Genomic DNA, 17,518 nt, shown 5'->3' with positions numbered 1-17,518 from the left:
CTGACATGGGCATGAGTGTGTGAGGGCTGGAATATGGCAGCCACTTTGCCACCATGAGGAAAGTGGCCGGAATGTCGGGGAAACCATCTTGTAGCACTAAGCATGAGGCCAGCTCAATGTGGAAACAAAAATATGAATGCTTGGTGACATCATTGGAACTGCTAGCACAAGCCTCTCCTGAAGGACCCCTCTAGCCAAGTCCTTCCTTGTTTGAGCCAGTTTGAGTTGGCTTTTCTGTCATGACTGAAGGGTCCTGACTGATACTGGAGTGGAAGAGAGGCAGGGAGACAGGGAGACCCAGTGTGGCAAGGGTGACAACCAAGGACATGCAGGGAGGGGGACTGGGTGCTGCAGTTGTGAGAGGCTGACCAGGGCCTACGGAGTGGGCAGATGCCAGCCAGGAAAGGCAGAAAACAGGACGGGAGAGTGTGCAGGCAGAGGGGACTCTGTGCACAGAGGCAGCAGCAGTGTAAGAAATGCTGCACCCTGGACAGTGGGGGAGGGAGGGGTACTGAAAGACGAACAGCCCTCGCCGTGGGTCACATGATCCTGCTAGAGCAGTGGCAGCCATCAAAGGGTCTTCAGCAGAGGCATGGTATACTGACTCACTTAGTGGGAGAGATGGTGCAGGGAGCAACAGTTGCAGGCGTGGGTGAGGGCCTGGGCTGGGGAGCAGCCATGGGGCTGGAGGGCCATTTGGCAGGTGGGCTAGACAGGACTTGGTGACAACTGGCTGCAGTGGGGCCAGGAAGGCGGAGGCACCTAGCCCGACTCTCGGCTCCCAGCTGGAGCAGCTGGCTGGGCAGAGCTGCCTACCACGTGCCCACTCAGGCCAGCTGCACCTTGCACCATAGGAAGAGCCAGACTGTGGGGAGTAGGGGAGGCCAAGGTTCAAGTCCAGTCCTGACGAAACAACTGACCACAGCTAGGACTGAAGGCAAAGCCACCCTGAGCTGCTCTGGCCGGTGGAGGCTCTGGAACAGTGTGGTCGTGCAGGAGCACTCTGCCAGCTGCAGCAGCGAGTTACCATCTGAACTTCAGGAAAGAAGGAAAGGCCACCCGCAAAACCTCACACGCACAGGCTCAAGAACACAGACTGAGACTGCAGCAACTCCTTTGAATACTTTTATTCCAAACCTGTCACTAACAAACATAAAGAGCAAGGGAGGTGGCTCATGTGCAGCCTGAAACGCTGACGAGTCTCATCCAGACTGGGTGGCATAGCCCAGGTCACCGAAGGCGGTGAGCCCTTCAGCAGGATACATCAGCTAATGCTGCCTGTACCGCAAGGACTTTTTGTTCAACTTGGAGATACCAGCCTCCCTCTCCTTCTCAGGGTCGAAGACTTCTGCACACAGAAAAGGCCAGAAAGAAACAGTGAATGGCAGGGGCTGGTTGCACAGTAATGCCAGCTCGAGGCTACAGCTACGCCTGCCTGTGTCTGCAACATCCGTCACTGAGAACCCTCCTCCCCAGGCTGTGAGGAAGGCAGAATGAGCCCCAATTCACAGGGGAACAAATGCACCATCTACGAGGGCTTTCTCAGTGCCAGGTCCTGTGTTCCACTACCCCAGTGCCTCCCGTGAGCGCCCAGGGACCACGAACCTGGTATCTCATGGGGCCAGTAATCATTACAGTGCGGGCAGTGTGGCTCAGGATTCGACTGGAAATACTTGGCCACGCAAGGTAAGTGCATCCTGATCCCACAGGTTTCGCAGCTTTGACCCTGAAACAAGAAAGGCCAATGACTGTGGAGCTCATACATACCCTGGTGTTTCACAAACCTTCAGGGAAGCTGCAAGAAAAATGGCCAGCAACCTAAATAGATTTATCTTCCAGGCCACAAGCTGATACTGATGATAATCCCTAAAGTCCTTAGTGCAGTGGGTTTTTCTAAAGACTTCAGGACCAATTAGGGCAGGTGGAAGAGGCTGAACCTGCACAGACCAGGCCCAGCATAGCCGCCGTCAGATTCTGCAGTGGGGTGGAGACAGCACGGCTTTTGAAGGCGGCTTGGCCATGTGGATCAGGAGCTTTAAAAAAAAAAGACACATGTGCATTCTTTGTCCCAGAAATTCCTCTTCTGGGAATTCAACCCAAGGAAATAATCACCAGGTGCCCAAGGGTATATGTGCAAAGAGGCCTATCACAGCATAGTTTATAATTGCAAAAAGATGAAAATTAAAAAGGAAAACAAATGTCTAGCACTAGTTCCATGGTTGTAGGGCCCTGTGATGCATGCAGTGTAAAACAGACTTCAAAAAACAATGATCAACACAGGAAGAGTTCACCACCAAACTGCCAATACAGGTCACACGAAAGACTTGTGAGAGCCTTTCTGGAGAAAAATAGAGTAAGGACGAGCCCTCAGACTACAGCAGAGGCACTGGGGAGAAGAGGGTGCCCTAGTGTGGCAGGAGCAGGGGGTTGCATGTAATGGCAGTTCCAGCAGTCGAGGTAGATGAGAATTCTGGAAGGCACCGTGCTCACCGTGCAGCCAGCCCCCCAACCGCACCTGGATGAGGAGTCTGTGGCAGATATTGCACATCTTCGTGGCGTCGGGATAGGTCTCCCGGATGTACTGCTCCATCTCCAGAATGGCCCGGCCATGCAGGGTGAACTCCCCTTCCTTCTGCAGGGACAGAAGAGAGGTGGCCGTCCTCAGCCAGGCCCCTCAGCGCCTCTGTTCCCTCTGCAGTCCCACAGCCTGGAGCCCAGGAAGACACAAGGATCTGGATGCTCCTCACCACTGCATGCTGTCACCAACCCCCTTGGCAGTGCCTCCAACAAGGAAAACTGAGGCAAGGACCTAAAAGGCAATGGAGGTGAGGCTCCCCCGCCCCTGCCTTTCCTCAGTCTCTTCTCTCACAGGCAGCGAGCGCTGCATCTGCAGAGCAGCCCCCTGCAGGGGAGGACATGGATGTGGCACAAGGGTCAATCTCCCCATGGGGCAGAACCACCGCTTCCACTTCCCCCCAGCCGCCCCCACCCACTCCCCAAAAGCAGCAGATCAGCACTTCCCAGCACTGCTGCCTGGGGCCTCTGCAGGGACCATCCAAGATCACTTCTGGCCACACCACTTTACAGACGAAGCTGGAAGGAGTCCAGAGAGGGCAGGGACAGACCCCAAATCACAGGGTGGGCAGGGGAGCCTCCAGGAGAAGCCGCACACGGTTCACATGCCACGCGGCCTGAACACCCTGGCAAAGCCAGGAAGTGAGTAAACGATGCGGCCACCCTGGCTGGCCCTACTGCCACGTTGCAGGAAAGAGGCAGGACTGAAAGAAACCCAGCACGGAGACAAAGGTCACAGAACCCGAGCAGGCTGACTTTATGTATCACAGTCAACGAATGGACTGGGAATGTGAACCTTTAACCATTTTTGTTACTGTCTGATCCTCTCCCCTGGTGTTAACAGGGAGGTGCCAGCGTAGGGGGGTCAGGGTCCTGGGCAAAGGCACACTGAATAGCGTGTGGGGGGTGGGCTGGGGGAGCTAGATGGCTCAGGCCTTGCCAGGAGATGGCACCACTGAAGACAGAAGCCTGCCGAGTTACCCTGGGTGCTCATTCCCTTTCTGTTATTTTCTCATTTTTACAAGTAAGAGCTGTTACTCCTATTTCTGATAGACAACCCCCCACCTCGTTCCCACCTCCATGCTCACTGTGGAATGTGGGGGGGTAGGGGGCAGGCGTATGTGTAACCTGGGCTTGAGATCAAGGTGAAAGCCAGGGGTGTGCATTTATTCAGGGCCAAGCGACCACCTGGAAGGAGACAGGGGCGAGTGGCTGTGCAGCCAGGGAGGCAGGACAGCTGACTGCAGGAAGCAGGGTGGCAGCCTGGCTGGATTTCAGAAGTGGAGGAAGGTGGTGTGTGAGGCACCAGTGTCCTGCACCGCAGCTGTCACAGGGCACACAGGGGCCTTGTGCCCTTCAAGTGCTGTGGGCATGAGGATGTGACCAGCTCCCCAGCTGTCCTCCATCCTGTGACTATTACCTTCTCACAAGCTCCCAAATCCGTAATGGTGCTTCATATCCACAGCCACCACCTAATCCACTATCACTTCCTCCTGAGTGCTCCCTCTGAGCCCACTCTTGCCCCTCTGTAACCCACTCTCCACTGGCAACATGAGCTCTACAAAACAAGCCTGGCCCTGTCGCTTCTGCCCAGCCTTCAGGGCTTCCCACCACCTAAAGCTGAAGGGCCAGATCCCTGCTGTGCCATCTCCTGGGCTCACCCTGTCCACTCTGCCCGCAGTCTGCATGCTCAGACCACCCTGGCCTTAGTTCCTTGGCCTCGCCCTCCATCCACAGGCCCTTTGCACAGGCTCAGGATCCTCCCCAGCCCCAACTCCAGTTAACTGCCCCCCAGCCTTCCCCCAGAGTCAGTTCCTCAGCTGAGGCTGGTTCCTGTGCTTCCTCCTCTTCATCTGTAACTCCATGTCACTGAGGCAACCAACTGATCTCGGGCTCCCTTCCCAGAACATGAGCCCCATGACAGCAGCGACCAAGACCAGGTTTGCTCATTCTTGTGTCCCTAGCACCTGGTGTGGGGTCCCATGCTGGATCGCTTGCATCAATCCCAAGGAGGAATGCCCCACACTCTGATGAACAAGTTCAAGTTCATACTCAGGCTCGAGTGGCATTAAACTTCTACTATGTGCCTACAACTGCACCCAGTGCTTTTTGTTGTTGACCCTACTCAGTCTCTGTGGGCCCATCAGGGGGAGAGGGAGGGGCAGGTGGGGTGCCCTAGCCTGCCAAAGACAACCACAACTCAAGTCATGTCCAGGCCCCACAAAACAACATTTCCAGGCTGGGACTCTGCACAGGGCAGCAGGGTCCAGGATGTGTGGAGAGCAGCTGGTCAGTGGACACCACGCTCCTGTTGTCCGGCTTTCTCTCAGAGGCCCACCCACTGATCCGAGCCCCTCCACTCAGGGCCTTTGCACACACGCCTCAGCACCTCCACACCAGGACAGTCTTGCACAGGGCGCAGGGCTCTCCAAACATGGAGCAAGCCTCCCATCACAATGATGACAAAGTGTCCCTTGGGTGATGCATCCACCTGATATGACCTTGGTTAGCGGGCACCAAGCTACTTCTGTGGGAAGTCCCATTTCTGAGAGGCCAAGGATCAGACCCTGAAACACAGCCCTTCTGATCAAGGTGCTGCCCTCAGGGAGGCTTGTCAGTGGCCAGCTTGCACCCCACCCCGCAATCCCTCAGCTGTTCCTCCAAACTGCCACAGACTTCACAGCAACCGTCACTAGGCCGACCTGTTCAGAAAGCATTTGCCCCTCAGAGAAAACAGCTGGGAGCAAAATGTCCTCACTCTCAGTGGAGGCAACACAGTCCCAGAGATGAAGGCGATAGAGGGCCAGAAGTCAGCAAGAGGAGTCCTCCAAGTGCCATCCTTACTTCTGCAGTGCTCCCTCCTTCCCTCGGCAGCCCACAGAGCCTCCTGGTCCTCCCTCCCATGAGAGCTGAAAGCCGCTCTGAGGAAGGCAGGACCAGCATGGAGGACAGGGGCTGACACGCTGCTATGGGCGTAGCTGACTATGCGCACACTCATGAGTACAAAGCAGAGTGCAGAGCGCTGTGAACGGGGATGCCAGCATGCTGAGTGCCAGGCGGTGGGACAACACATGACTTCAGTGGGTTTCTCTATGACATCAATATTTCCTAATCTGCTCATCATGAGCAAGTATCTCTTGTATCTTTTTTAATAAGTTTTAAATAAACAGTTCCACTGGAACTTCATTCTCCTGTCCAGTCATCCATTCAGCAAGCAATTACCAAGTGCCTTAGGGGCCAGGCACTACATTCTGCACTAGGAGCGATGGTGAAGAGGTTGTAACCCCTGCCCTTAAAAAGCAGGGCCCGAAGAGAGTGCACCACAAGAAAGAACTGTCACTTATAACCTGCGCGGCCTGAGAACGTCTCCTATTGCCAAATACACCCCAGAGAGGAAGAAAAACTGTGACGAAGCAACTGATGGGGAGCTGCAGTCACCAAACTGGGGCCTGAACTTGGCTCTGCCACTCAGGGTGTCAGACACCCACGCAACCACTGAGCTGCAGTGTGCAGCTAAAACCTGAGCAAATGGACCCGCCACAGGGCCACAGGAAGACTCCAGGGCCTGATGCACATGGATGTGCCCAGCAGATCCAGGCACTCACCAGGAGCCCCCCTACCTGCCCTCACCTCCCCACCACCACCCCTCCCTGTGACCTTTCTGCCCTTTCCTCCCATCAGGTACCCCAGGAACTGAATTCGAGTCAGATTAGTAGGGGTGGCCCACTACTTACAGAAATCAGTAACTCAGAACTCAAAGGCTCACTCCTGGAGCCCAAAAATGACAACCTGAGGCCAGCTCTCCCGGAAAAGGAAGTGAAGGATGGCTTCAGCCACAAGCAGCAACCTCCGGCCACAGGTCTGAGCACCAAGTCAGGAAGACGAGGGCCAATGTGAGCACATCCTGAATAGGCAAAGGCACTCGCGGGCCAGAGCTGTGGTCAACTGGGCAAACACCGAGCTGTCAGGCCCGCATTTCTTGGAAACAGTGGTGCCTCTTGTGGAAAAAGAACTGAAGCATTTGTTCTGCTCCGATCAGGAGAACAAAACATGGGGGCTGGGGACAGTATCTAGAAACTGAATCTGCAGTCTGGTCCTTTCCCAGATTTCCACAGCTCCTCTTTAAAAGTCTGTCTCTTGGGCCAGCCCCGTGGCCCACTCGGGAGAGTGCGACGCTGGGAGCGCAGCGGTGCTCCCGCCGCGGGTTCGGATCCTATATAGGGATGGCCGGTGCGCTCACTGGCTGAGCGTGGTGCAGGCGACACCAAGCCAAGGGTTGCAATCCCCTTACCGGTCAGAAAAAAAAAAAAAAAAAAGTCGGTCTCTTTGCTCCTTAAGGGCCTCTGGCTAAGTGAAAGAACCGGGAGCATGGCCCTGAATAATGTAACGTTGACAATAATACCACCAATAATAATGGCAACTTCTTTGTAAGCCCATTCCAGGGCCAGGCAGCCCAGCACTGAGCATGTCACTGCCCTGTCTCGTTGCTCCTCTTCATACCCCCGCAAGGTGGAAACTGCCACTCCCCTCTCAGAGAAGGGAACAAATATGAGGTCACCTGGCTGAGGAGTCAGACCCAGATCAGACTCCAGAGCTGTGATGTTAACCACTGAACCAGCAGCTTGATCCTGGGGCCCAAAAGTCTGGTAAAATTCCTAGCTTGGCCACTTCTGCCTGGGCACATGAACAACTCATGCAACTAAACCAGAGGAGGGTACCCAAATCCTCCTCACAGGGCCACCAAGCGCACTCAAGCAGTAAGGGGCCCAAGAGGGCCTGGCTCCACAGACATCAGGTAGATACAAATATGGTTCTAGAGGAGTGAGCCAGGTTGGGGAAACCAACAGACACGGTACCTCGATCAGCCATTTGTTTTGCACAAACTTTTGCAGCACCTGCTCAGCCTCCTTCTTCCTCATCTTCTTGCCTTTAAGTTGATCGACCAGGTTCAAAATGTTTGTGGAAGATGCAAAGCCAGTTTCCGAGTCAATAATCAGTTCCAACTGGAAGAAACAGCAGGTAGCACGTTCATCTATTAAATCAGCAAAAACAGCTTTTAAGTGGTAATAGCAGTTCCAGCAGGGATGCAGTAAAACTACTCGTATCACAGGCAGAACTGTGCACTGGTACGACACTTCATGGAAACAGTTCAATAATATGCATCAAAGCCAAAGTGACTCAAAGGTCACTCCTGTCATGTCTTCCTAAATAAATAATCTTAATGTCCAAAATTCAAGAAGAGTCAGGTCACCTCTCTTGCCCCCCGCCCCTCCTCCCTGAAGGCAGAGAAGCTGAGAAAAGAATGACTGTATCAGTGAGCGGCACCTCTCCTTACTCAAAGGTGGGTGGGCCATCAAGGCAGACCTCAGTGGCAGACTAGAGCCAGGGAGGGAGGGCCAGGCTGGCCCAGGAAAGGGGAAGGCTCGGGAGCTGCAGAGGCCATGTGGACCCAGGGCCAGGCAAGCTCACCTAAAACTTCTGCCCAAAACAGGGTGGAGCCACTGGGGAAGATGGGATACCTGCACACATACAAGTTTGTGTCGCTCATCTTAGAGCCTGGTGCTCAATGTCGGCTGCTCACAGGCCCAGGAGAAGATTTATAAGTAACCACTCCAGGACCTGGTCCTCAGAGCTCTGGACTGGACAAATCTTGAGTGAGGAACAAGTGTCTGAATTATTCCTAAGCTCCCCAGTCCTTTTTACAGCATCCAGGGCTGAGCAAATGGCTCTGCAGTCTGGTAGAGCAGTGCCCCTCCAATGTGAACTTGCAAATGACTCAGTGGACACCCTGTTAAAATGCAGATTTGGATTCAACCATCTGGGGTGCAGACCGGGCTCTGGCCTAACAAGTTCCTGGACGATGCTGCCACTGTTCATAACGGCACTTTGAGCGGCAGGTAGGAACGCTTGTTACCACCCATGAGGCCCTGCTCCTGCTCATCCTATACGGCTCACACCTGGTCCAGCCCTTCTTTCCCAGGCAGTCATGGTGGCCTCCCCAGCAAACACCTGGCGGCTGTAATTCTGGATGCAGTACTCAGTGACACCTCCCTGCAAAGGGCTTTCTTGGGCAGCAGTGGTGGCCTGTGTCCCCCCAGTGACCCTTAAAGACTGCAGTTTAATGATGGAGACAGAAGTTTCCCATAGGAAGCCCAGCCAACAGGCAATGGGAATTACTGTACTTACAGCCTTTCTAAACAGATCCAGTTCATTCTCCGCAAAATCCGTTGCCATTTTGGAAACTGAAGTTGTAGCAAGATTCACCTAAAAACAAGTCAGCATGAGGGTCAGGCTGTGCCCCTCCACTTGTCAGGCAATTCTTTTCTGGCTCTCACTCTGCCCCATCTCCCTCTCTAGCCAGTCACTGAGCTCCTGTGTGCAGGCGCTGCCGGCCACAGAGACAGATTTGTAACCAGTCTTATATGACAGACCTTCATCTTTAGCTCAGCCAACATGCCTGGCTCTCAGAGATTTTAGAACTCCAAAGGTTGTGCAATACTCTTAAACTCAGAGATATCCTGGAAACTTATCTGCATGTTAACGGAACTTCCAATACACAGGGCACCAAGAAGTCTGGTAGTAAAAAAATCTGCTTTACCTTGTCTCACCCAGCATTCCTACAGTTATTTGACTGTATAACACTTTTTCTATGGAATAGTTTTGGAAACACCCCAGACTAGGGTGTTCCTCTCTGGGTTAGTCCTGGTTGGGAGGGGCCTGATGTCCACTGACCAGCCTGTGGTGCTCCCTGGCCACAGATGGGGCATTTCAGCCCCCACCTTTGTATTTCACCTCGTTCTCTAGCTGTGAGGGTAAACGGAAGACAACAGGGCCCAAGAGGCCTCAGTCCCTAATGTTCCCACACACTTTTCACAGCCTCTGTGTCTTATTCTAAATGAAAAACCATTTTCTCCCTTTATTCCTACACTCCATACATGTGGGGTGGCCTCTCTGCAGAGAACTGTCTCAAAGTAAAATCAAAACAAAGTGCACACAGGCCACCAGGGTTCAGGCAGGGGCTCCTGTGGGCACATGTGGAACTCTGAGGCTGAGGGCCCAGGCTCTGGTCTGGACACCCCCAATCTGAGCCCAGAGGACAGGCTGGATCAGTGGGGCTGGCCACTTTGTTTCCTTCTCGCCCTCACCTCAGGGACCTTGTCGTAGCAGGGAGTACTTGGGCTCTTCACAGATGGGGCATTTGTCCAGGGCAGGCTCTGTTCTATTTCTTCACAAATGCCACCAGAGGGCTCTGTCCCCCACTCACCAGTGCATAAAAGGGTCTCCCGTCATCCTCTGTGACTCCTTTCTTTATCTCAATATATAAGGACTCCAGGACACTGTTAATGTTGTTGATGAAGTCCTCCAACTTCTCCACAGTAGCATTGCCTGGAAACAAACAGGCAAAAAAAAAAAAAAAAAAAAAAAAAACCGGGGCAGTTCATCAAAAAAGGGTAGCTTATTTCAATCATTCTGTCACACCTGAACACATGGGACAGCAAAGCCAGAAACTGGTGAAGGCCCTCTTGGGCAAATGCCAGCAGCACGTGGCTTCTTTCTTCCTGGGGTACTTGAGGGCAGGCAGACAACAGGCAGAGGGTGCTGAGAGGCAGAAAGGCCCCACGATGGTACGGACTGCTGGGCCTACCATGGTCTTCCAGCCCTTGCTCGCTCACAGCCCCGCCACCTCCCGATCACTTCCCCAGGCAGCACCTGCAGAGAGCTCCCATGGCACGCAACTTCACCCCAGCTCCTCCACCGCGGCCCCCGCCTCTGCCCCCGCACTTCCTACACATCTTAGGTAGATTTTTATCCCTTTCTCCCTTTATTCGACAACCATTTATCCAGCACTAACAAGCCAGGCCCTGTGCTGGGCACTGGAGTGTAACTGAAGAACTACCAGGGTAGGAAGAGCGGCTCACAGTGAGCAGTCACCACAGCAGAGGCCTGGCTTATAAATGCTTGTTCTGAGCACCTTTCATACAACAATTAATTGATCCTCCCAACAGCCCTCCAAGTTAGATACTAGCATCCTCTTCCAAGTGCAGTTGAAGAAAGAGGCTGAGACGCAGAGAGGTGAGCTGACTTGCCCAGAGTCATACCACCCAGCTGGGCAGAGCCAGTGATGAGCCCAGAAAGTCTGGCTGGAACCTGTACCCTAGTGTACCTCACACTGTCACTGCCAGCAGGAGGCTCACAGCCCAGAGACCACTGTCTGGGGCCATCAGTCTGGGAAGGAGGTACCTACAGAGCCCAGTACTACAGGGGCCATGGGTGACTGGACATCTGTTAGCCAGGGAAGGCAGCAGGGCCAGCAGGGCAGATGAGGCTGTGGGGAGAAGGAGCTGAACCACCAGGGCCCTGCGGACCAGGGAGGGGTGGCCCTTCTCCCGCAAGCAGCAGGGGCCTCTCCACATTGGAAGCAGAACAGGGATAGGGTCAGCTTTGGGTCTCAGAATTCCCCTTTTGTACCGCGAAACTTCTTAAACCTAGAGTATGGATTACTGCTCTCACTTATTAAAATAATTAATTTCAAAAGATTCATGCCTTAGATAATCACTCTGGAAAAAAACCACAGGGAAAAAACAGACATTAGGATACCATTTAAATTTAAAACAATAATAGAACCAACACAGCAACACTGCAGGAAAGAGGCACGGCCAAGGCTAGGAGGGGCCATGGGCACCAGACTGCATCTGTTTGACTTCCCACAGAGAGAGGGTATTTCTAAGCCACTCACATAACAAAAGATCAATCCAGTTTAAAAAGATAAACGATCAGGCTGGTAGCAGTGGAGGGCATGGCTATGCAGAAGAGCTCCAAGACGAAGCTCAAAGCTCTACCAAAGGGGCAGATGGGGGCCCAGAAAAGCTAATGGTAAATAAAGACCAAGGCAGTTACACTAATATGCCATCACAGCGGGGATCTAATCTTCCATTTCAAGTAACGTTGTTCTAGTTTGAAAAAAGCAATGTAATAATGGTCACCAGAGGTGCTGGGAGGAAGTGGGTGGTGGCAGCATGGAAGTGGTGGACTAACAGGCACAAAACTATGCTATCTACACTAAGCGAATCATCATGCAGTATATGCATGTACCAAACAACATACTGTACCCCACAAATATGTAAAAGTAAATGTTAAAATATTTTGAATTTAAAAAATTAATTTTTTAAAAGCAATTTAAATAAAAAGTAATGATAAATAGGTGGAACGCAGACGTGATAAAATCATGCAGGAAGTATGACAATGAGATCTGGCCTTGGCTGCTGGAAAACTGTGACCAGGGAGTGAGGCACCATCCCATTTCCTGCCCCTGCCTCTGCTCACGTGGCCTTCCTTTCTGAAACGCCCTCCCTCCTTCCCACTCTCACTTCTGCCTACTCCTTTCTAGAACCTGCGCACATGGCCCTTTTGTTCCATGAGACGTTCTCTCCTGCCCTGATGTACAGAGCTTCAGCGCTTTCTTCTCCTGCACCACGTGGAGCATCTCCTCACAGGTGGGTGAGCCTGGCTGTCCTGTATGTACCTGTGCATTTCTACCCAGAGTACCCAACTCTGAGGAACTCAGGTCTCTCACTGCCTGAGTGGTAGGATCCTTTGTGCCAGGGGCCGCCCTGGCCGCCCAATGTGACATAGTGGCAAGTCCTACCTCCCTCTCAAAGTGACGATTCACATTTTCCACTGAAGAGGACCCTCCTGGGTGTCATTCAGAAAAGTGTACTCTGTAGGCAGATCAAAGGCATTCTAATATATTGGACTTTCCAAATACCCCATCTGCCCAAAGATCAGCCAGCAGCCCTCTCTGCCCTTTCCCCTCTCCCCACCACCTCTGGTTTGGTGTCCAGCTTCGTTTTTCAGAAACATGAATGTTTTCGCTGTCACTTCACTGGAGAGAGAGGGAGAGAGACGGCCACTTCCCCCGCAGTCCTGGCTGGCACCCGAGGCCAGTGCTAGCTCCGTTGCTCCCACTCTCTCAGCTCGTCACCTCTCCTTCCATGCAAACTTCCCACATCAGGGCCACACTCTTCCTGATTGTTGACCTTGAGAACATTTCTCACAGAGGCCCCTGTGCCATAACAGAACTTTCTTAGTCACTGCCTGAGAATAAACGTCAACACCCCCAGCCCCTCAACTGGTATTCCTTTTGGCGGTGGCAGAGGCAGAACGATACATGGGCTCCAGCACAGTCCTGTCCTCCCTTCTCTGTGGGACCCTGGCCAGCCTCTCCACCTTCCTCTCATCGCTAAGGCCACACACCATCTTACCTCTAACCCCACACACATCTAGAACACTCTTCCCTCCAGCCCTCTCTCTCCCACCCCACCCCACCCCCGTATCCACCCACCGAGCCTCCCGTACAGGCCTTCCCTGAGTGGAGCAGATGCGCCCAAACTCAGCACTCTCATAGCTCTCAAGCACCTCCTTGCTCAACACGCTTGGCCCCAGGCACCACGTCTGGCCACCCCACGACAGGAGTCATCTGGTGATGTCCAACTCCCTACCAGCCATTTCCTTCTCTAACTTTTTCTTAAAATTGTCTTGCCCTTATACTTGTGATTTTGGTGGGAGAATAATTCCAGGTACCCATATCCAGAGAACCAGAAAGCAGGAAGCTGAGGGAGTGGGAGCTTATGAAAGCCAGGAGTGGACACAGAACTCATGTCAGCCAATCAGACACTCTTTCAACCTGAGCAAGGGACAAAGGGCCACTTGCAGGGGCTCCAGGATAGCAGCTACAGAGGGAAGGTGGCTATGGCCACGAGGTGCTGCTGTGCTGCCCATTCGTCCCGCCTGGCGCCTACTGCCAACCAGCCCTGTGTGTCCCTCTCCCTACAGCATCCCAACACACTCCTTTCTAAGTCGCCCAGAAGCAGGGTCCGTTGCTTGCTACCAAGATCCCTAACATGTCCACTGAGTATCAAGGTTATGCCAGAGCTGTTCTTGCCAACCTCAAGTCTTCAGAACAACTAGTGTTCACTGCTCAGCCCCCACTCTCACCCTGATCATGGTGCCCATGGGCTAAAGGCCTGCCTGAGGATCCTTCCAGCCAAATATTCTATGAGTCCATGGTCATGACGAATGCATGAGCTACAGACCATATCACATGATTCTGAGGCAACTATTTCCAGTCTTGGAATACCACTTTGAGAGATTTAAGAGAGCTACTTAATAACCCTGCTCCTCTCTTCAGAATCCAGAACGAATTGAGAAAAGAAGACACAGGCTTGGGTAACTATCCAAATATCAGGTTTTGCAGGTAGAGCTGGATCAAAGGCTGGTTCTCTGGACACCTCCGACCTATAGTCAGCAATATGGAATGGGCAGCTGCAGGAGAGAGGAGCAAGGCCCTGGCCCACCACCGCTGCCTCTTCTCAGAGAGCACAGAGATGTCCTCCCAGGCACACTCAGCACCATGTCTGAACCACGCAAGGTCAAACCAACAAGGGTCTTCAAAAAACTCATGGAAAAATTCATATCTTCTTTTTTTTTTTGGCAGCTGGCCAGTGAGGGGATCCGAACCCTGTATTATCTTTTAATTCTATTTTTCTACACACTTTCTGAGGCACACTCATATATTAACTTAGGTGCCACCAGTGTTTCCTCCACTTGTAAGCAGGGTGTGTCTGTATTTCTCATGAGCTGTGGTAGCTATTGTTAGGCTGAAAACAAGGGGCCCGCCAATGTGGGACTGTAATTCACCTTATTACATGCCAAGCACTATTCATTAGCTTGGTTCATTTCATCATTACAGTAACAGGAGACACAGGGAGTCAGGCCGAGGCAACATCCATCATGCCCTCAGCCAAGACAGGAGAAGTAGCCCTGACCACTGCGCCAGGTCCCCTCAGGGTCGGCTTACATGGCCACAGGAGGAGCCAAGGAAAGGCAAAGACCCAGGAGAGGATGGAGCCACTCTTTCTTCAGCAGGAATTTCCTGGCTGTGGGGCAATTAAAAAATGGGACTCTGGGCAGTTGACAAGCCAGGGCAGCACTGAACAAAACAGGACATTGCTCCTCTAAGGAGGGGGGCTGGCTCAATTCATTTTAAGTGGCTGTTTTTTCTGGCTAACTCTATGCATATTTTCTCCTTTTCTTTTAAAATTAAGTTTTTACTTTAACTTTACCGATGAACCACTTCATGCTAAATCAGGGTCCCTGCTTCCCAGAGACTCCCAGAACCTAGGACTCACTGTGCCCTTGGGCCACAGGCAGTCAGGAAGTCTGCTGCTGCCCTAACTTCTGACCAACACACAGTTTTGTTCTAAACTAGGTACCAACAATAGAAAATGCTATTTTTAGGCAGAGGAAATAACAGCAAAAACAAGACCCCAGGGGCCCAAACCACTGATGGGCCTACTTGCCCATGACAGCCCTTTCATCTGCGGGGGTGGGCCAGGCCGCACCAGATACAAGCCTGTGCAGAACTGGCCCCAAGAGAGCAGACCCCTGGCCTAGGACAAAGGGAAGGCGGGCAGGCAGGACACTGGGCCAAAGAGATGTGTGAAGGGCCACAGGGTTTCACCTCTCAGCCTGCAGCTCTCACCAGTTACCTGGGGAAAATGACTTAACCCTGAGACAGGCAGTGCCAAGTAGAGGACTGCCAGTGGCACCTGCAGAGCATGGGAGTGAAGAGTGCTGGCAACAGCAGGGAGGGAAGAAGAGCTGTCTTCTACGTGGCAAGTGACTACTAGACAAATCATTCTCGACACTGGTACACCCATTCACAAGTGCTACAGTAATGCTCCTTGTTCTCAGCAGACCTTCTTGGACCACCAAGGCAAGTCAGAAAGAATCACTGCCTCTGTTTTTCAAAAGAGAACACAAAGGGTCAGAGAGGGGAAGGACTTACCAAGATCACAGGGCCAGAAAGTGACAAAGTCTGGACCATAAACCAGACAGATGTCTGGACCATAAACCAGACAGATGTCTGGACATTAGTTTGATGAGATGACAAAAGGACTTTAACATTCATTTAAAAAGAAAATTCTTACTTATATATGCAATGATGTCTAAGAACTACATGGAAATAATATGGGGGCAAGTATGGATAAAACAAGATTGGTCATGAGTTTACCATCATTTGAACTGGGTAATGGGTACATGGGGCTTCCCTGTACTACTGAACTTTCCTCTATCTTTGACTTTTTCCATAATCAAAAGTTAAGAAAATACTCCTGTGCTCAAAAACCTCATAACTTGACTCCTTAACCCTCAGGAGAAGAAATCGAAAAAGAGAACAGTGAGCGTCCTGTGACAAGGTGGACGAGCTCAGGGCTCTGGTGGTACAGAGGGAACAGGCTTTTTGTAACAGATTGTTTCAAAATCTATTGTTCAGAGATCTTTTTCCAAGCATGCAGATATCATTTTTTTAAAAATCCAAGAGATCATTTCAATTAGAGAATCTACTCTTTAGCCTCACTCAAAGCACAGTGCATAAAACTCATTTTCCAGTACTCAGCATGGTTCCTGCATCTTGGCCACATGCATTAAGTGCCTAAAACCCATGATAGTACTGCTGGAGTGTGATGGGGACACACACTTGCTGTCCCTATGCATACAGTGAACCCACCTGGCCAGAGGCCTATTGGTAGGTACTCCAGCCAGCAACAGAGGATGCTGAGTTGTTCACTGTGACAGCAAGTGTTTGTCATGGTAAAGTTCTGAACTGCAGCATGAATCATAACAGAAAACATAAGCCTCTCTCGGCAGAACTGTACTGTCAATGCTGTTAATATGCATTTCATTTTAATTGCGCCCTTTGAAAACGGGGGGTCCACCTACCCTTGAGATGAGTGACGGCTTTGACACCTTCTGTGGCGTTCTGTCCCCACCCCCACCAACCACAGCAGCCCTCAAGGAGCTCAAGGGGATGGAAGAAGAGGCTTCCTGGCCGCCCAGCTCAGCTGAAACCAGAGTAGCTCTGCTTTATCCCTGCTGTGTAAGCCTGTCGCCCTCACATCTCATCTGAGTGAGACCTGCTGGCACTGAAAAAGCAGATACCTGCAGAGGCCAGGCAGGAAGTGCAGCTGTGGACACCAGGGTACAGTGGGAACAGGAAAGCACACATTCCATCAGAAAAGGCAGGGCTACTCTGTCCAGCCAAGTGCGCGTCTTCAGGTTTCTATGAAAAATCTTAGTGTTTTTTGTTTTGTTTTAACATGGTAACTAATTTTTAAAAATTAGAGACACTGCAGGGCACACAAACCATGCCTGTAAGCTAGATACTGCTGACATTCTGCCAGTTTTCAAGTGAACCCTACCACACAGTAACTGACAAGGCCACTCTATTCCCAACACACCAGATCAATGGTCATTTCTCCCACGGGCTGGACTGTGGACAACTCAAAGGAATGGACTGCGTTGTACTTGCTCTTTGAGAGACTGGATATACAGACAATGGCCAGACCATTTGAAAAAGCAAAACTCTGACCACACAGTCTACAGCAACCAGCCCAGGAAGCCAGCCTACTTGATAAGCCAGATTTGCAGACATTAGACCATGATTTCTAGCAACCAGTCTAGAAAGCCAGAAATAACACCTGTAATAATTGGCTCAAAATGACCAGGACTTGATTAACAACTGACAGCTTCCCTAATTTTGGTACCTGCTTCCAACTTAGGACCAACCAACCAGAGAAAGCCAAATATGCCCCCTTAACCAACCACGCAGGATGCCCACTTTGAGTGAGCCACCTCCACCTTCCCCAGGCCACCAGCCTCCACTCAGGGCACACCTGAAGCCTCCACTTTACTCCAAAGCTCCCCACTCCTCTGCCTGCTTTTGAGTCTCTGCCAAACAGAAGTGATGGTGGCTGTCTCTCCTGCTAGAGCAAGCCCTGAATAAATAGACTTTGCTATTCTCACTGCGTGGTCTTCATTTGCTTTCTACGTGTGTGCAGGACTCAGTTCAGGGCCCGTTCCCAGCACGGGTTAGGAGTGTATGAAT

The 17,518-nt window shown here is 51.9% G+C and overlaps 1 protein-coding gene across 2 annotated transcripts in view; it reads right to left on the bottom strand.

Moving 5' to 3' along the window:
* Positions 1–1,111: 1,111 nt before the first annotated feature.
* Positions 1,112–17,518, bottom strand: part of NSMCE1 (non-SMC element 1 homolog (S. cerevisiae)) — a 32,910-nt gene continuing 16,503 nt past the window's right edge. The window contains exons 3-8 of one of the 2 annotated variants that reach the window (XM_008566617.1): positions 9,839–9,960; positions 8,761–8,838; positions 7,431–7,577; positions 2,516–2,632; positions 1,606–1,726; positions 1,112–1,348 (exon numbers count right to left, since the gene is read on the bottom strand). In XM_008566617.1, coding sequence (XP_008564839.1) covers positions 1,269–1,348; positions 1,606–1,726; positions 2,516–2,632; positions 7,431–7,577; positions 8,761–8,838; positions 9,839–9,960 — 665 coding nt within the window. In that variant the 3' untranslated portion in view covers positions 1,112–1,268. The remainder of the gene's footprint in view (positions 1,349–1,605; positions 1,727–2,515; positions 2,633–7,430; positions 7,578–8,760; positions 8,839–9,838; positions 9,961–17,518) is intronic. The other variant, XM_008566618.1, reaches the window with a different exon arrangement.

This window comes from Galeopterus variegatus, unplaced genomic scaffold, assembly GCF_000696425.1.
Source record: "Galeopterus variegatus unplaced genomic scaffold, G_variegatus-3.0.2 Scaffold256, whole genome shotgun sequence".
Taxonomy (NCBI): domain Eukaryota; kingdom Metazoa; phylum Chordata; class Mammalia; order Dermoptera; family Cynocephalidae; genus Galeopterus; species Galeopterus variegatus.
This window is presented reverse-complemented; position numbering and strand designations above follow the sequence as displayed.